Source organism: Glandiceps talaboti, chromosome 8, assembly GCF_964340395.1.
Source record: "Glandiceps talaboti chromosome 8, keGlaTala1.1, whole genome shotgun sequence".
Taxonomy (NCBI): Eukaryota; Metazoa; Hemichordata; class Enteropneusta; family Spengelidae; genus Glandiceps; species Glandiceps talaboti.
This window is the reverse complement of record NC_135556.1, coordinates 17,880,202-17,900,624: the sequence shown is the minus strand read 5'-3', so window position 1 is coordinate 17,900,624 and position 20,423 is coordinate 17,880,202. Positions and strand designations below refer to the sequence as shown.

At 38.0% G+C, this 20,423-nt stretch overlaps 3 protein-coding genes across 3 annotated transcripts; 2 read left to right on the top strand and 1 right to left on the bottom strand.

The window, feature by feature from the left end:
• Positions 1-977: 977 nt before the first annotated feature.
• LOC144439284 (proton channel OtopLc-like) lies at positions 978-7,331 on the bottom strand. Its single transcript, XM_078128562.1, has 6 exons — positions 6,902-7,331; positions 6,160-6,310; positions 4,733-4,810; positions 4,278-4,479; positions 3,528-3,724; positions 978-2,913 (listed from the first exon to the last, which is right to left on the bottom strand). The coding sequence occupies exons 3-6, from the start codon at positions 4,803-4,805 to the stop codon at positions 2,066-2,068; spliced, it is 1,320 nt and encodes a 439-aa protein (XP_077984688.1). The 5' UTR covers positions 4,806-4,810; positions 6,160-6,310; positions 6,902-7,331; the 3' UTR covers positions 978-2,065.
• A 2,268-nt stretch (positions 7,332-9,599) lies between these two features.
• LOC144439283 (proton channel OtopLc-like) lies at positions 9,600-13,330 on the top strand. The gene is made up of 5 exons (XM_078128561.1): positions 9,600-9,957; positions 10,197-10,447; positions 10,976-11,174; positions 11,868-12,055; positions 12,474-13,330. Exons 1-5 carry the CDS (start codon positions 9,803-9,805, stop codon positions 13,328-13,330), a joined length of 1,650 nt encoding a protein of 549 aa, XP_077984687.1. The 5' UTR covers positions 9,600-9,802.
• A 2,021-nt stretch (positions 13,331-15,351) lies between these two features.
• Positions 15,352-20,223, top strand: LOC144438949 (proton channel OtopLc-like). Its single transcript, XM_078128178.1, has 6 exons — positions 15,352-15,459; positions 16,175-16,325; positions 16,609-16,850; positions 17,645-17,843; positions 18,186-18,361; positions 18,556-20,223. Exons 2-6 carry the CDS (start codon positions 16,192-16,194, stop codon positions 19,431-19,433), a joined length of 1,629 nt encoding a protein of 542 aa, XP_077984304.1. The 5' UTR covers positions 15,352-15,459; positions 16,175-16,191; the 3' UTR covers positions 19,434-20,223.
• Positions 20,224-20,423: the final 200 nt, after the last annotated feature.

Here is a 20,423-nt window from a genome sequence, read left to right as displayed (position 1 = left end):
AATGAGCACACAAACCGATAAATTTTATCAATTTTCTTGTGTTGGAATATTCAAACGTGGACTCTTCGTGTCATTGTTAAACATGTAATCCGTAATTCGTGTGTGTATGGGGGGGGGGGGGAGGGGGGCAGTACAAATAAGGAAAGTGACCATGATGTCATAATTGATGTCAGAGGTTATAATTTGAATTAATATTCGCCCAAATAATTTGTATACAGTATCACGAATCCTCGCTATTGCTGTCATAACATACAGGTACAATCTCATACTAAGGCCTAACAAAAATATTGTGTGGTACCGATTACTCTCAATGTTAGAATAGGTGGGTTAGGTAGATTTTTTATTTTATTTTTTTTCATAAGTGAGTGTCTAGTTCAGGTAGTTATGTTTTCTGTTGTTTTCCATATGGTCTCTGTGTTATTGGTTTCTTCTCATCAGATGTACGGCCATTACAGATTGGAAGAACAGTTTCATATAATATTGTCTTTTTAAATTGATGTCAGTTTCCGCACCCACTATTTCTTGCGAGACTTCACAATTTTCGCGATTTTGTTATTTTTCTCTCGAATACGTAAAAAAACACGTTTAGGGTGGGCGTGAAAAAAACTAGGTGGTGCCAGGTACCAGAACCAAGCAATTCTTTTAGACTTAAATAACTACACCTTGTTTGGTGGTCTGAGCCTACACGTACGTACGTGCAAGTATCAAGTATACCATTGACATCATTTCCCAATTTTTGAAATCTGATACATCAATAACTTGAATTGAAGATGTGAAAAGGATAGGTGAAGATGAAATTAATGGTGTACATCGGACATTCTCTAAAACTCAATGCAATAATGTGATATCTAATGGAACTTAAACTTTCTGTAAAAAGAAATCTAGGAAGCAAATAATAAAATTTAATACTGATTGTGATCTATCATGCTATAACCATTTTTATTGGAAATATACGTTATAATATAATACATTGAGACATACAACAAATTTGGCGCCTTAAGTACAGCAGACGATAAAATCGTATTGCTGAATACTATTGAATAGATAATTACGCACCCCGGTAGCATGTACTGTTATGTCAGAGTGCCCAGGGATCCAATTGAGGAGAGCAAGGCCTAGATACTATCAGTTTAGTACCTGTCGTTTATATTTAATCTTAAGAAAAGCGTTTGCTATAAAATGTTGCTCCACGAAAAATAGCGTGAATAACACTGATCATATTTAGGACACTTTGTCGCCAAAAATTGTTGCGAGTCTCTTATATACATGTAGTCATCTGTGTTGCTGTTATGTTATTTTACGTGAGCTAGATGTATCTAATGAAAACAATTAAAGTGACACATGGTTTGTGAGATTGTTGTACTCGATCGACAATACACAAGACATTGAATATACTATTCTAGTATAATGTCAGTATATGCCTTTGTCCACACTACTTGTACGTTAATCAAACATCACACCCAGGAGATCTAAATCTGAAAGTTCCATTTTATCGTACCCCATATTTTCCTGTATTGACATGATTATTTTGTTGCTAGTTACTGATAGGTCAGTGGTAGTGGCAATCAGCTTGGGTGGATGCTAAATTATTGTTGAGACATGCCTTCAATGGAATTATAAATATCTTCTGTGTACGTACACTAAATTACGTCATAAAATCACTTACATGTTATGCGTGAATACAAAGTTTTAGTTCTGCCAGTGACAAGCGATGGTAGGCTTTGTTTGTAAAACATGCTACAGGTATCCTTCAATATGCAGTAACAGTAAGATTATTAGAATGAAAAAAAAGTACCCATCTCGATCGAGAGGGTAACTGGCGAAGCACACATCTCTGTCTGTTGAGCTATACTATTCCAGAGTGCCCTCGTGTGATCTGGTACGAGTGTAACTTTGAATGTAGTGTACAGTTAGCTGAACATTTTCTACGGTGTTGACGTAAAGAAGAGAGTAGTGACACTGGTGATATAAACACAGTTTATGTACCTTTAACATGCGTCATCAAATACGTGAAAGGTGTCACATTTAGATAGGTTGTTGTGCCATCTAGATATAATGACTCAACCTATCCACTCAGCCAAACTTCGAAATATAAAAGCAATGCATGGAATCTAAAATAAATCAACAACGGAGTTGTCAAATGAATAATAATTGACCAAAGTCCGAAACCATAGAAACAGTTCTGAATAGGGAAAACTTGAGATGCTTTCAGATCATAGATATCCATATACCAACAAACAAAGTTCACGAATATCAAGAACATGATGATTTCTCTTGTAAAATTGGGCTTAAACTCCATCGGCGGTTTCCTGTGAAGAGCGTCGTATAAAAATATGACACAGAAAAAGATGTCGACAATCTTCATGTTTTCGTGAACGATAAGCAGTTTTGGCTCATGAGGAGAACCAATGCTGAATATGCATGCAATGATTGTAAAAGTACTGTTAATGAAACAACCACTTGCCGATATATACAAAAGTAGCATTGTTAAACGTAACCCGTCTTCTCTCTCATTGTCTATTTTCCAATTCTCATTTCTACGCATTTTAAGATGGCACACCACATTTCCAAGAATGCTCAAAGGATATCTGCAAACTCCAAAACTATTGTATATCAGCGAGGGTAGGCCTTTCTCCTTAGCTTCAAGATGAGACGAATATATTGAGTGTGTTACCAAGACAACGATAGATGTAACTAATACTAAGAGCCCTAAACCTAAACCCATTATGCTTTTTCGAAGAGTTCTGTGCTTTGGACTATCCTCGTGTGTAAGATTGGACCTATGTCCAATATTTCCATACATGACGTACATGAATCCAGACATGATTAAATAAAACTCCATAGCACCAGAATACAAAAGCGTTGATGAATCCTTTTCAACAGAGTTGAAATTCACTTCTTGGTATTTGACACCTGTAAAGAGAGAAAGATTACGAAACTAATGAATCTGAACGTTCAAAAGTCTAGTAGAATGTCCAAATTACTAGTATGGTGTTGCCTTTCTCTTTATATGTTTATTAGTCTGTCTGTCTGCCTGTCTGTCTGTCTGTCTGTCTGTCTGTCTGTCAGGGTTTGACTTCGCATGACACTTTACAAAATAAACTGATACAATTCTTTATTACTGAATGTAAGGGCTGCAAATACACTCAAGTTTTTATAAAATAGACAATTTCGTGAAAGCAATGTCAGTGCCTAGAAGATTACAACGATGGACCCCTGTAAAATAACTCTTATCATTTCCATAAAGCTACAAAGTTGTAGAACACATATTTCTGATGAAGCATCGAAATATAAACCACGGCCTCCTGTCGGGTACGTTTAGGACGTCGACGGTGCCGTAAAGAGTCCCGTGGTTCACGACCATACATAAAGCAAAGTATACTATACACAGGCGAAAACTTGGAAAGACCAGGAAGTATGTCTTTTTATTGGATAATTAGTTTGTTTGTTGGGTCATTTGACAAAGGTGAATTTAGAAACAACAGAATAGAATATGCGAGTGAAGGAAACAGGAAAGAGATATTTACCAAGTTCGTTTGCGCTGTCAAGGATTAAATTGAGTCCAGTTCCAATCAAGCTGTCATTGATGTGACCATGGTCAGTATGCGTTATGTTACAATTCGAGTAGTCAAAGGAGTGGTTGCGTATGTCGTGCTCTACCTCTGCTACAAAATCACGACTCCAACAGCTGACAGATGTAGCCCACAACAACATGATGCCAACCCTGACAGAGTAAAACATGATCACATACAATTTTAGAATACAAATACTATGGAAATAAAGGTATAAGCAAACTAACGAGATAAATACAAACAGTCAATTGTTTTTGTTTGCAGGATAAAATGGGTAATAGCTGTGCCTAGCTCGGTTATGTGGATATAATAATATAATCATGTAATATATGGCGTGTAATTCACTTCATTTAAACGTTAATGGTTTTTAATTTGTCATAACTACAAATGTCATTGCTTAACGAAAAAAACAACCTTTTTGGCTCCTAGGTTTAAAATGTTCGATTTGTCTGCCAGTATTAAAAGCACTGCATGTGGAAGTACATGTGCAGACATACAATGGTCGTGAAGTTATGTACAGATAACATAAATGTATTCTTAGATAAGGCTCAGATAACCATACGGCCATGTAATAGTAGTGGTCTGAAGGTGAGATTACTTGTGTCCTGCCATCATGGTATTTGTGGACCTCAATAAGTTCTAACCCTTACCAATGGGTATTTCATTCTGGGAGGGGAGGGGGTGCCATTTCAATTTATCATTTACCTAGCGAATCGTTTCCATTTTGTGATACATTTGTTAGAGTATACACAGACGAAGAGCCAAAGCAACAGGATGTAAAGTACACTGAGAATCGCTTCCGCGGCATCGACAGTTCCACAATCACCAATACAGCTTCCATCGATTACAGAACCAAGTTTAAAACCAGCAATTAACATACTACATATCCCAAACACTGCAGCTCCGCCTATCAAGAAACAGAAAAAAATTAAATTATGTAACACTTCAAAAAAGTCAAAGTCTCTCTCTCTCTCTCTCTCTCTCTCTCTCTCTCTCTCTCTCTCTCTCTCTCTCTCTCTCTCTCTCTCTCTCTCTCTCTCTCTCTCTCTCTCTCTCTCTCTCTCTCTCTCTCTCATCTGACGTATACTGTACCGTCACAAATAACATGTGTTTATTCCAATTGCAATAATTAAATATGTACAAACTGTATATAAACTAACCTTTGATATAGACGGAAGCGGCCTGGTGACTGTCCTGCCCTTCATGTGTCTTCAACATATTAGTCATTTTCATAAAGACTATAGACAGAATTGAAGCACAGTATAAATAAACGAAGTAGCTATCCAGGTTCCACGGCTGGAGGTTATTCATGTAGCCTTCTCGTTCGGCGCCTACCGATTTGAAAGCCAGGGCTAGTGGTAATACCGTTCCTACCACGATGTGTAAGATGCCGAATAGGTGACTAAAAGCCACGCTAGTCCGAGCACTGTCGAGAAAATATGAAATGCCTAAAACGTTTAGAAAACATTGGTGATTTGGAAAATTCAAATAAATTGACCTCATTGCTCTCTAACTATAGATATGCACTTTCATTATATGGTTGCAGCTTTCGCATCCATACAACCAGGTTCTCAATACCGAAGTAATTGTCACTAAGCACGTGACATCCACTGAAAAAGACAATCAAGTCTATGAACCCAAGAATATGCACGGCCTCCACCCAGAGGCTACACAGAGTTTTATGTGTGTGCAATAATACGACTCCCCTACTTCCCGCATTCTGGAGAGGCTGATGTATATGGCACACTACATTAAAATAACAGTGGCATTCGACTTCAGCGTCCATAAGAGATTTCTTTACAAAGAGATGTGGGCTTTGCAACTTGGAGGGGTCTGACATTGGCCTTGTACCTATACTTGGAGATACGTAGCCAGAAGTTTCCCTTCATGCTTTTTTTTGACAGAAGCAGCTAGCTATAGCACCCCCTCCATAATCGCTAGTGTGGTTACTGTGTCCCTTCCCACAGTGAGCACCTTTTTAAAAAAAGGACATATAGGAGGCCATTTAGAAACTTTAAAGTTAGTCTATCGTCCTAGTCTTCAATGAGGTGTCCTGATAACTTTATTTCACTTCAGTATTTACAAAGTAACTATCTATAAATCGTTCAAAATGATGGAAGGCGAACAAGGTTAGGCTCATGTTATAGCTGACATTCTCTTGCCTAGCTAGGGTACCCAGAAAGAAGCCTGCTGTTCGCTGAGGGGGGGGGGGGGGGTTGAGGGTGAGGAAGTAAGTACATTTTTTTGGCAAGCTTCATATCCATTCAACAATGGCTTTAGTATATGAGCAAGGTTTCAAGGTACTGGATGTGTGAAGCCCTGAAATGTGAATATATTAGTTTCAGTGATACCTTACTCAGCGTACAGCAGGTTACTGCTGAGCCAACTTTGCAAATATTTTTTAGCTCTCTTTTAGAGAGGCCGCGCAATGCAGGATGGGAAGAAATAACGCTTCTGTGTTTCCTGATAACAGAATGCGGCTAAAATGAAGTCAGTCTCAGCTGTATTACAATGTATCTTGCCAATATATTCCAAAACATACTCAGACTTTAAAGCACTCAAAGCCGTTGGGTAATTAACCACTTACCCCAGTTGCTCGGTAGACGTCATGACGTCATTATGATCGATGTCGTCAGAGTGAAAAGTTTGGTACCCTGTCCCCGCCATTCTTCTGATTTTGACGAGAGTCAGTGTTGTATTATGGGTGATCACTTTTACATCAAATAGAAAGTAAAAATCTAAAGAAAAAGAAAATATTAATAATGAACTTTGAGGTCAATATTTTGTCTTTTGATACATTCGTCCTTACATTTATGTCCACACAAAATTATACCGTAAAATCAAATCTAATCACTGTTTTTTTTAAAGCTGTGTTGGTGCAATGAATAAATATATGACGGCGAATACCTTCGAAATATATGCTACAATAACGCCATTGAATTAGAATAATGTACCCGGAACACAGAGTTACTAGTATTCCTTGTTGAACTAAGCTTAACTTACCGGCAAGTCTGATTACGAGATCGCTGCACCTTTCAAAATGATCAAACTAATGTCACGGTACTTTTGGGGCAAAAAAATAATCTCAAAATTGATATAATTTTCAAAGATCGGAGGTGAAAAAAGACAAAATAATATAATTATGTTACTTTCGGTTTCATGTGTCGTGCGCATAATTATGTAAGGTCGATTTGTTCAATACCTCAGCTCTTGGTGAACAGGTACAGATCGAGGCATTCTTTAGTTTTAATGCCTCCTATTATTACATGCTGGCCGTCTGTGATCATGACTCCGTCGTCAGCATGAAATTATTATGCTTTGACACTTACCTGTTTTGATATTTTAAATCATAAAGCCAGTGTTGTTACGTGAGCCCTCCATTTCTTTTAGTTTCTGAACGAGTTCGTCTCGGGTACACTCGGGACGTTCTTCCGGGAGCGATCTATAAATAGTTCTCGGGAAATTTGTGATATGAGAGAGACGTGTGCAGTACGAAACGACCCCTAGGCCCCACACACAACAAGACATATGTACACGCGGTGTAAACAAAAGACATGTCTGCGTAGCGTTGTTGGCTAATATAAAACTTCTCTGTATGACTCAGTCGCATGTTTCTATGAAAACCTACGATACGTAAACATTTGTCCCCGTATTCGGACATTCGGTCTCATTTTATACGGACAGTACAGAATGCGTTTACTTAAATACACGACAACAATGAAATTGAAAATAACCCAAAATAATGCAGAGTCTCTTGGTAGGACGTACTCTCATTTTTTAGTCTATCTACACATTGCCATTGTTGAAAAAAAATGATGGCGTGTGGGCCTTTACATTGACTGTAAGATACGTCGTGACGTCCCCGCCCTCACCGGCCTCCCAGCGCTCCTCTCACGTGGGAGGGGTTGGCCGATGTGTGAGGGCGCCCCGTTACGGCGTACCTTACAGACTAGCCTAAACATAATTCAGAATTATTTGGATTTGAATTATTCTATTGTCAATATCAATTATTACCATTCAATAATATTTTAGGAACACTATAATAATAGTTCGAATATTGTGCTTTGGCAAGACGTGATTGTACAGGCATGGATATTAGGGAGCCTTCAGTAATTACAAGAGTGCGAGGGCGGAGGGATTAGAGGTTGCCAGTTTTTACAAATTGGCTGGGGGCATATCTTAGAAAATGAGATCAGGGGAGGGCCCCATTTTAGGCTCTATTATCTAATTTTGCATTATTTAGCTTTTTGACATCCCACTGATGCCACTGGTTCTAAATATACTGCTGCTACATCGGTTATGGTTGGAGTTAGAGTTAGGGTTAGGTACCGTAACATCAATCAAATCGCTCCTAACAACAGTGTGGTTAATTAATTGTTAGTTGTGACGTCAGCGGAGGAGTGAGTCACGTGGGTGGTAAACGAGAACAGCTAGGTAAGATATATTGATTACAGACGATGTTGTGGAATAAATGACCTCGGTCACAACAATGCCAACTGTGTCATTCTAATCTATAGGAGTTGCTGCCTTCGGCTCAACCAATGAGTTCCAAACACAGATATCGATTAATACAGTGTCTTCGCGCACATTCACGTAGTAACATTATTGGGAAATACCAATGCCTTTTAAATCTTTCAATGTGGTGGCAGCGCTGAGATTAAGGTCTTATTAGTTTTTCTGGGACTCGTGTCTATTCTATTTCTGACTGCATCTTAGCAGAAAAAGAAATTTGAGAGAGGGCCACTTTTTAGCACTACGTAATCGAGGGAAGGTTGCATTTTATGCAGCAGCCCTGACCTGATCCCTATCCCCTTCACCCTTACAAAATGTTACGGCCGGGGAACAAGCAAGTACGGTTAATTAACATAACACTGGATACGATGCGCTGAAGTCTGCAAGTTTGGGGTAGTGAGGTCAGCATATAAAAAATACATAATCATAACATATTACTTCTGCTTCAGGACCATTGGTACGAGCCAGACTTTTCTTTACAACGTTTTTGTTTTAGCGCTTAAAAGAAATAGGTCAGCCAGACATATGTACATCGCCTACACGTGCGAACGCATGGTATCAAATAACGACTCTCAGTGACTCTGACTAATCGTTTCATTGAATTCAAGGGGAAATTCTATGGAACTTTCCTGTTTACTAGGAATTACTATCTAAACACGCTCATGATTGACCGATGTGTTTGTTGTTCTCTTCTATTTTTAGTTTATTTATTTCTTGATGAATCCGGGCCTCGGATCATGGCAAGCAATCTAAATGTTTCAAGTTGAATTACAGAAATCCAAAACGCCGATACGTGCAGTATAAGTACATACATGGTGCAGAGACTCCGAGTGCAATTCACAGTCAAGCTAGAACCCGTGTTCCATTTTACCTGATTTCTCACAAAATGGGCCAATTTAAGGTGACAACTTAAAATGACAGGTTGTTGTTGTTGTTGTTGTTGTTGTTGTTGTTGTTGTTGTTGTTGTTGTTGTTGTTGTTGTTTTGTTTAGTTTTTTCTTCTTAAATTCTGATATTGATAAAATCAGAGCATTCAGAAATAATCGATCTGGTCTGGTTCGGTGTTTGCATTGAATGTATCATGACACCATATCTCGATTGAAAATATAGGTGAATACGACATCCTGGAGACTTCGTTGAGTGTGTGTGAGTGTGTATGTGTGTGTGTGGGGGGGTGCGCGTGTGTATGTACATGTATAAGGTTATATGTACGTGCGCGCGCATCTCTTGTGCATAGCATTTTGTTTCCCGAGATTGTTTTCATTTCTTTCAATATTCCTCCAGCCAGCTGTTTACGTCGCTTACTATACAGTATATTCCGTTCAATCCCTCATATGCACTGAAAGGAATATACCGTAAGCGCCAAAAAAGGGCTATCAATATTTTTTTAACGCACTTCATATATTTTATCGATTGTTTTAACTTGGACCGGACCGGAAATACTAGTACATGTACATTACATGGCATGCGCATTGGGTATTAAAAATGAAAGTGTAAATGTATTAAGAGGGCGAAAGTCTGTACGTACTCAAGGTGAAAGAGAATTCATGTCATGATCGTTGACTCAGAGGGGATTTCCTAATTCTTATTCAAGACCCAACTAGCGTCACATGCACAAGTAAACAACTACGATAGACAGTCGACCTCTGATCGAAAAGGAGTAGGCTCATTTTCACTGACGAAACTGTTTGCTCTACAGAGTAGCGAGTCCCAGAGTCATGGCTGCCACGACATCAAGAGAAGCAGATAAAATACTACCATGCAAGGATGAATGTAACAGGACTAATTATAAGACATTATCGGTGAACACAGAAGGTGGCGGTGAAGGGGGAGTGGACTACTTCATAAAAGACACCAATGAACCGGAACACACGTAAGTATTTCTGTGGATTGCGAGGTTATTGGAAAAAGTTTCGTTTTTTTGAAAATGTTCGCCCTGCTATATTGAAAGGAAATCTATAGTGTCCTTATCACAAGTGAAAAGAAAAACACCACGGCATAGACACACATACATGTACTTTATATGTATCATCTTGTATTTTGTACTGCAGCTCTTCCATATTTTTGCAATTATGAACTAACACCCCATCCCATTTTTGTTGAATCATCCAGGTCCAAGGCCAGTACAGCGTTCAGTCAACTATGGGCTATCTCTCATGTTGTTGTCGGCGTCGTCTTGACAACAGCTTTGGTACTGAACGAGAACATTAGCAATAATTTCGAGATTTGTCAATTAGATGGTTTCTATTTTTATATGTACTCCATATCCATACTGTTTATTATAATTATGAGGCTATCGAAGATGGTAGATAAGGAGAGAGACAGCGAAGGTCAAGGTCATGGAACTTCAACCTATCTTATTGGTATGTATGTATGTATGTATGTATGTATGTATGTATGTATGTATGTATGTATGTATGTATGTATGTATGTATGTATGTATGCATGCATGTATGCGTGTGTGTCTGTCTGTCTGTCTGTCTGTCTGTCTGTCTGTCTGTCTGTCTGTCTGTCTGTCTGTCTGTCTGTCTGTCTGTATGTATGTATGTATGTATGTATGTATGTATGTATGTATGTATGTATGTATGTATGCATGTATGTATGTATGCATGTAATGTAGGCAGACAGGCAGACATGTATGTACGCACGCACGCACGTACGTACGTACGTCGTATAGATGTATGTATCTGTGATTGTATGTAAAAATATTTTTAGTCGAAATAATAATCTAAATATAATCATCTTTTCGTAATATGCCAGCATTGGTTATTTTCATAACTTTTTTAGGAATAAATATCTGATAACTGATATACGCATAATAATTGTGCCCTTCATCCATACTCTAGAAAGAAAACACAAGTAATGACACATAACTCTTCGTATTTCAACAGGGGGTGCCACTCTGTTTGGTATATGTGCAATGTTATACTGTGCTTTTGAAATTGGCGCATTCATAGACCATAGTTTCCCTACCGGCAGTGTGATTGACATTATGGAGACGATTGCTCACTTCTCTTTCATTTTGGCTCAATTAATCTTTGTTTGGGCATATTCAAACGCAAGGATACAGAAATGGCAATCATTTGCAAGGTAAGTACATGAATATCGTATAAGTACAAATGTCATTAACGTGACGTTGTAATAGTCGGTCATGTATGATAAAATCAGGTTGGAAACTTCTCTGCCAAACATGTAGTTTCTATCTTTGTTTGTCTGTCTGTCTGTCTGTCTGTCTGTCTGTCTGTCTGTCTGTCTGTCTGTCTGTCTGTCTGTCTGTCTGTCTGTCTGTCTGTCTGTCTGTCTGTCTGTCTGTCTGTCTGTGTAGGTCTGTCTGTCTGTCTCTGTCTCTGTCTGCCTGTTTGCCTGTCTGTCTGTCTGACTAACCTCTGTCTGTCTGTCTGTCTGTCTGTCTGTCTGTCTGTCTGTCTGTCTGTCTGTCTGTCTGTCTGTCTGTCTGTCAGACAGACAGACTGACTGACTGGCTGACTGACACTGACCGTCTGTCTGTCTGTCTGTCTAGGTCTGTCTGTCTGTCTGTCTGTCTGTCTGTCTGTCTGTCTGTCTGTCTGTATGTTATATATATATATATATATATATATATATATATATATATATATATATATATATATATATATATATATATATATAAGGCATAATATACAAGAGTTTGTTGTACATTGAATACTTGCAAAGTTCGGGGGTTTGAAATATTGTACTTTGTCTTACTTGTAATTTAATGACAAGGAGTGACGCTATGTGTAAAACTATGCTTGCATACATCAGAGTGGCCATGATGTCAATATGGGCGACTAACATTTGTGGTTGGAGTCGATATTACGTTATCGAAACCTGGGTAGACTGGAATGGCCATCATGGTGAACTCAACTGGACGGAGATGTGTTTAGAGGCCACTACGGGCAACACCACCTCAAGGAATAATTCAAATAGTTTGATGGAATCATTACAACAAGGTAAAAATGAATATCATTATTTATCTATTTCTCTCTTGACGATTAAAGCATATCAAAATAGAGGGCACCTTGAATAATCCATACCTCTGCCAATGCCAAGCAGTTCTCATATGTTAAGATTGTCACACTATTCAAAAGAAAATCCAAGAAGGGATGGATGGGCAATGGTTGACCCAAAACTTTGGTCTTATGCAATAAAAATGGTTTAAAATGTGAATAATTTACGACACACTCTGGTAAAGTGTCTGCACGACATCGATATCTAATTTCAAAACATTTTCTTTTACCATGGTTGCAGTTGAGATCTGGCATTTTAATAAAACCACCAAAAGTCCAATAATTGGTACTTTAGAATTCCCGATAACAAACTAAAATACAAAAAGTTGACAGAAGTTGTTGTATTTTCGATCTGATTTAGATGCAGAAGACGAATTCAACTTTTTGAAAATTGTAAGGTCATCAGCTGATTTCTTGTATCCGGCGGCCATGGAATACGATATCATTATGTCCGGGATCATGTTCGTCCTCTACACAAATATCGCGATAGATGACGAGAAACGGAATACCGTTCGTGTTAAAATTGCAGCCACGAAACATCGAACTCTTGATCAAAGTTACATTGGACTTGCGTCTGGTCTGATCGTGTTTGTGACCTCCATAGGTATAGTTTTGGGTCATATAAGTCTAGTTAAGCGTGAGGAAGACACAACTGCTGAATATGTCTACAATACGTTTGCCACTATCGTATACGTGTTGTCTAGCCTGGCTAGCATTGTGGCTTTTCTCAAAATGCAATCGACGAGATTTGGTTGGAAGATTGACATTTCAGCGGAGAAGGAACACCAGCTAGAGACCGGACTATTGTTACTTTCGTCAGCTGGTCAACTTGTTATTTCCATGTTTACAATAGTCGCCTGTTCGTTATCCCCTAAGCTGAATGACACCGCTAGCATTGTAGTGCTACTAGAATGTACCAGAGTGCTGCAAGTCTTTTGTCAAGTCATCTTCCTTTACGACGCTTTACACAGAGTCGCGCCAAATGTCTTCCAACCTACGTTTACACGACAGCTCATAATTTTCCTTATGTTTTCAAATATCACATTATTTTGGCTAAGCATCTACGATCTTAAGAATGCGTATGTACACCTCATCCCTAACTGTTTCTATGGTACAGATGCCTGGTCTATCATCCTCCACCTAGCAACACCCCTAGAGATTTACTTCCGTTTTCATTCTGCCATCATATTGTTAGAATTATGGGAAAGCGGTGGGTGAGATGAGTGTGCGAAATTATTAAACGTTGGTCCGTCGGTCCGAGGCCAACGGACTTTGGTAAGGAGCAAGCGTTTTGCAAAACTATCGCAACTTGTCTGTCCTTAAGACCGATTGAAATTTGTATTTCATGTATAATACTTGTTGAATGATATACTCAAATTTTACCAACACAAATCCATCATCAACTTTTGGCATGTGGTACCTGTTTTAAACCTGCACTCAGTCACTGACAATGTCTAGCTGCAACTGGGACATTTTTACGTCAAGTAACCAAAAGATATATTCACTAAGAATTGGTCAATTACTCCTAAGACATGATTGAATCTATTAATTAGTGGTCAATTTATCTGTAGGTAGTGTCCTAGTATTTGGCAAGTTAAATTTTAAAGTCTTGAGCGAAAGCTCGATTTTGAACCTGTCACCGTGTTATAGCTGTACTAGTTGTAACTGGAGTATCATTTTCAGAATCAGACAACCATACATTCACTGAATATTATTAAAATGTCAATAATTAGACGTTGTACATGATAATCAGTACAGAAACGGGTTGAAATCATGATCACCGTTGAGGGCTCTGCTCACACAGATGATGCAATACTGTTTACGATGTACGATAGTACGAGTAACTCGTTGTACCTATTACAAAACCTCAAACTGTGATTGCATATAATATTAATAAAAAAATCATTCATCCACAATATCGCTAATCTCTTTGTAATTGTATGAATACATTGAATAACCAATAAGTTGCACATGATTGACAGCGACAGAAGCTAGCTAAGTACAACCCGAAATAACTACGCATACAAAAACCCTCCATACTGTTTAAATATGTATGTATGTATGTATGTATGTATGTATGTATGTATGTATGTATGTATGTATGTATGTATGTATGTATGTATGTATGTATGTATGTATGTATGTATGTATGTAATTTTCAAGGCCTCCACCTCGACTTCCAGAAATCTTTAAGTATCCCTTCCCCGTTTTTTCTTCATCACCCCCTCTCCCCCGCCGTTTGAATTCCCAAACATGCTCCGTATAGTCTAAATACCTTTCAAACACTAAGAATTGCTGTAAGAAATACAAGTACTTATGGTTTTTTTACATATTGTAAAAATAGATCATCACGTGCACCCACCCACACTGTCTGTTATACTGCGAAAACAGTGTAAAGCTGGGTTAACGTTACCCACACTATCTTGTACAGCCTGTAAATATATACTCCATGCACGTACGTTCATTGTATGAACACCCACATACATAGAACGAAGAAGTTCGCTTTGTTCTTTGGAGAACCTGGTAAACTGCAACTGTACGTTTTAGGGTTCTGATAGCAAACAATTCATGGAATTGATGAATACCTGTCCAATAGACGTCGTCGAACTACGGGTGCTGAACAATTGTTACGGTGGGTGTTTGGGCTCTCCAATCATGTGGAACGGTAGACTTTTATCATGGCTGATTCTAGTCATTGGAAATTACAGTCATATATTTAGTCGACAGACAACAACTAGATAGATAGATTGATTGATTGTAGCAAACCTGTTGTGTTGGTGTGAGAAAACGTAATGAATAGCCTCATCAACTTATTAACCCCTTTGACGTCAACCCCTACGACTGGGAGACTTACCAATGTATTTCTATTGACTAGAAGTAATTGCATCAGATATTGAAACACCATTTTCGCAAACGTTCTCGTGAGTAAAAAACAACACCCAACATATACTATACTGTGCACTTTCACTTCCAACAATAGTTTTATCTATCACTCTCGCCGTGACAAACTTCTCACTTATACATAATGGTGATTGCCATGACGTCATCCTGAAGGCCGCCAACAGCCAATTCAAAGAATGGATGAATGGTCACTGGAACTCTACAATAGCTATAAACGAAGAATGAGTCATATAAGGTAATAAGGTATCCCCGCATGTCACGTGTTACATGGAGCGTGGGCGATCGATTCACTAAATGGGAAAGTACGTACACTAATAAGTGATATTTTGAGCTGACAACTGCTTGAGACACATACACGCTAGAACCATTCCGTGTTGTGGAACACTTTCTCACACCCCTTCTACTCACCGTTAAGGAGTATATTCTATCTACAGCATCCTTGAGTGGTAGGTCACAAGTTTATTTATTTATTTATTTATTTATCTATTTATTTATTTACCAGGAGTGTTCAGTGTTCGTGCAGGAGGAAACCGATTTCATGTTAGTGTTGCGTTTACTTGCTCTGTTAATTCAACCATGTAGAAAGCAATAAGAAACTGCTCATTCTACAATCGCAATTTGTTGCGACATTTTGTTTAAATGAAGTAAAATAGAAACAGACGGTGCCAATGTTTTGATGTCTGCATTAGATGTCTGCATAGTGCATCGACACCTCGTGCATGTTAATTCATTTCATTTAAGAACAGTCGACAGTTCATCTGTTAAATTGCCGCAAGAAACTGTATTCATCGGGCATTGGATCTTAAAGTGCAACATGTGCATCAAACAGAGCCTATGGGCACTGACATATGAAACGGGTAGTATTATGTTCTTGCATATTACAGAAGTGTTTTTGCGTCTCCTTTTAATTGTAATTGCATTTTCGTATTAAATGTAAACTTCAGCCAATGTCCTTATAGTTTATGTTCGAAAATCAGTTATCCAACACTCCAAGAGCTGAGTTTTGAATTGTCAAATTTTAAAGAGATGGTCGAAAACAGATGGTAAATACACTGTAATGACACTGGTTGTATTTTTTTCCCGTCCATTTACAAACCTTTCCCCATTGAAAAACAACTATCTGGTTTGACTAATGATGAACTTCATCTGTTCACATTTCAGTGGGCTGATTCGTAAACATGGAGGACATGGAATCATCTATGGGTGAAAGTGATAAGATTAAGTCTGGTGAACTGGGAGGCTATGCTACAATACAAATTACTGATAGTAATGTTGAATCCATGCCACTGATATCACGACATGTTAAAGCTGAGTAAGTATATCCTAACTTTCTATATCATGATCATGACAATATTTCTATTGACAGTATTATCTGCAATCAATGTACTATCGCCCAATCATATATTCCCAACAAATGCGCAGCTTTCTATGCATCGGTATGTATGTATGTATGTATGTATGTATGTATGTATGTATGTATGTATGTATGTATGTATGTATGTATGTATGTATGTATGTATGTATGTATGTATGTATTCATTGATGTATGCATGTTGTTTTATTTATGTGTATTTTTTCATACTGTTTATTTTCAGAGCTACGGTGAGTAAAGCATTCAGCGAGTTATTGGCTACAACTCTGGTTGTCATGTCTGTGGTTTTCGTCATAACCGTTGCACTCAACAAAGACAAAAATCTTGATCTGCCGTACGATGGTGTCGATTGGTATTATTTATTTCTCTACTCCACTTCTATACTTGCTATGATAGTTATGAGACTAAAGATGATTGATAGATCTGCAAATTTACCAAAGAAATCTGGCTCGTCATATGTAAAAGGTATTTATAAAAATTCACACTTGGTAGTTTTAGTACTCATATTGTTTGACTGTCCAACCAGGGGCCCGACTAGTATAGTTGTTGCCCATGCACATCTTACAAATTGGCTTAAGGTTTATAGCGTTTTCACTTCTAAAGGGGAACGTCTCTCAAAGAAATAACGATTACCAAAAAACACCAAATTCAAACTCTGTTTCACTTCTATTGTTCATACAGTAATGCACCGTTGCATCATGGGTCGTATCAGGCATGAATATTTATTAGTTACACACTGAATATTCATGACTCCTTAGTGATTATTTCCTTCAGGTAAATAGTCACGAATATGCATCGTGCATCTAATAAATATCTGATAACACCCATGAGGCAATAGTGCACCACTGAAAGAAGACGTGTTGTGAAATCATGGAATGACTTTCCAGAATCCGAAGGTTATGAAAATACATTTATTTCCTCGAGTAGCCTTCCTCTTTGAGGGTGATTGAGCTGGTATAGGAAATCAACGGTATTAGCTCGCAATAACTAATATGCTCACACGATCTACAATGTATGCAATTTAGTGATGTTGCGTTTGGTGTGAGATGGAGTTGATTCTTAATCGCCAGCACATGTGACTTAGAATAATTCTTTCCTTTGAAATATTTATATTTTTTAAAAACTCTTTTACCAGGATTCACCTTCATAGTCAATGACAGAATAAAAGACACAGCAACGAAGGACTTGATTCTTGCAGCGTTACTCAATATCTCTAACAATGAATTTAAGTGTAATCATATACTTTTTTACAATTCCAGTCGGTGCCACATTGTTTGGTATATGTGTAATGATGTTGTCGGGGTTTAAGTTTGCTGCAATTTTGGATGGAAGTTATGAAGATCCTAATTGGGTGAATGCAACTGAGTCTGTCGTCATGATCATATTCGTATTGGCACAAATGATATTCGTGTCTTCGTATTCTGACATCTGCATCAACAAGTGGACCACACTTGCCAGGTATGGTTTCATAAAGTTTCCAATTTGATACTGATGACAATTCATTGCTGTGGAACTACTTCATAAAATAAGCACGTGACTGTCCGTCCGTCTTGTCTTTGTTTGACCGTCAGTCAGTCAGTCAGTCAGTCAGTCAGTCAGTCAGTCAACCAGTCAGTCAGTCAGTCAACCAGTAAGTCAGTCAGTCAGTCAGTCAGTCAGTCAGTAGGTTTAATTAGGTCTTGTCTTTGCATGTTTTGAGTTCTCGACAATTTTACCAGATAAACTTCGATAACAGATAGATTTACCCATTTTCTTTCCTGAAGATAAAGTTTTTTCGTCACCTTTATTTCGTCTAAACAGGGTTGGTGCTACAGTCATCTGGGCTGCCAATGTTAGTGGATGGTTTCGTGCGTATGTATCTGAAATCACTGTAGAATGGAAAACACAGGAAGAGGACATGGAAAAACTTCATCTTTGTACATGTATTAATATGACAAAAGACCACAAAGAACACGAACAGGATCATTTTTACAATGGTTAGTTTTATTGGATTTTAAGATTGTTAACAATTGTATATAAAGTACTTTAAATTTCATTTCTTGTGGTTCGTGAAATATTTCATAACTCAGCTGATTTCTCTTCATAACATAACTTATTTCGAGAAATATGGTATTCATATTTTGAATAGTGCATCATGGGAAATATTAATGTATAGATGTTTTATCTCCAGGGGTGATGCAAAACTTGACATCAAACACCAACCCATCATCAGCATACAGTTTCATGGACATCTACAGAATATCGGGAGAGTTCCTCGTGCCATCAGCAATGGAGTACGATATCATCATGGCGGGAATTATGTATTTCTTCTATACTAACATCGGAACCAGAAGCATCGAGCAAGGTCATCCCAAAATGGTGATGAAGAATCGCAGTTTTGAATACAGCCTGTGTGGATTCGCGCTTGGAGTTGTAGTTTTAGTGACATCTGTTGGTATCGCAATCGGTTATGCCATTGAAGCCCCTAAGCCTAACCACAGCTACAAAGCCGAATCGTTGTATTATGGATTTCTCACCGTATTGTACACCATGTCTATAGTCGCCTGTCTGTTCTCACTAACCAAAATCTACAGAAGTGATTGGCTCCCTGATGACTCGGCGAAAGCCGAAAAGCGATTGGAAACCAGTCTATTGGTGTTTTCTTCAGTTGGCAAGATTGTACACCCCTTGTTTGTAATCATGTCAGCGCTTTCGTACCTCGATTGCTCAATGCACAACGCTGAGATAATCATTATCGAGGAAGTGTCTATAATCATATTCGTATATTTACAAGTTTTCTTCATATACGACATTTTGCATCGGACCCCTCCTCAAAACAAGTCAAATGCAATGATAGTTCGTCAGTTCGTAATGTTTTTAATTTTTGCAAACTTGACCGGGTGGTGGACGTGCTTCTACGAGATCAAGTTCATGTCAGCTCAGCCAATTCAATACTGTTTCTACGGTGTTAGGACTTGGTCTATCATCTTACATTTGACTATCCCTTTGGAAATATATTTTAGGTTCCACTCTGCAATATTACTATTAGGGATATGGGAGAGCTTCTAAGTAAGGTAACGCCTTGACACACATATGTACGAGATACTATCAAATTTTTGAGTGTGATGTTAACAGAATCATCTTACATATTCACAAATTTCAATAATAATGAAAGCAGTGTACTACATACACGTACCTGCTGTGGCAAACAAGTTGACTTTTTCCAGGTACACGTACCTGATCATGACCATGAATTTCCTTAGTCTGTAAGGATAAGGTACGCCGTGTCGGGGCGCCCTCACACATCGAAGAGAGAAGGCCGGTGAGGGCAGAACGACACGATGTATCTTTAATACAGTCTTCTTGACCTGCTATAGTTATTTGATGGCTGATTCAAAGAAAATGAGAAATGGGATTAAAATGAAACGAGATGCCATCCATATATTGATTACGTGCCGATAATCCTATGTCTGCCATTGCAAATAAACTGGTTAAAGTGATCATAATGATGAGAAATGAATATCGATATCGTGAGATTTTCAATTAATAAATAAAATACCTTTACGTTGTTTTTCTGAAAACAAAAATAAGCAAATAAACAAACAATATACAGGCAATCTCTGTGTACATTGTAGATATTTTCATGTCTTTGCCACCAGTCTAGCACATAATACGGTTAACTACTAAAAGTCAAGCTATCATTGTTACATTTAAAATTCGTTATTTTTATTCTTTGTAATTATTGTCTCACACCAATATCCATCATTGTCCGTAGTTGTTGTAAGAAGTACAATCACCATGGTGGTCCAACTAAATTAAATGTCTCTGAAATTCACGGGGGTTGACTAGTAATGAGAGTACCGGTAGTGGTGTGGAATAAAATAACCACGGCGTGTGCAAAGTTTAAATTAAATTCAACACTGTAGACAATATTGACATCACACAATGGTATTTGTCATACCACTTAGCCTGGCAAAAAATTTTTTTTTCACTGTGAGAAATCTTGATTTAAAACTTTCAGTAATTTATGAAAATAAAGTTTCAAATCAAAGTGAAATT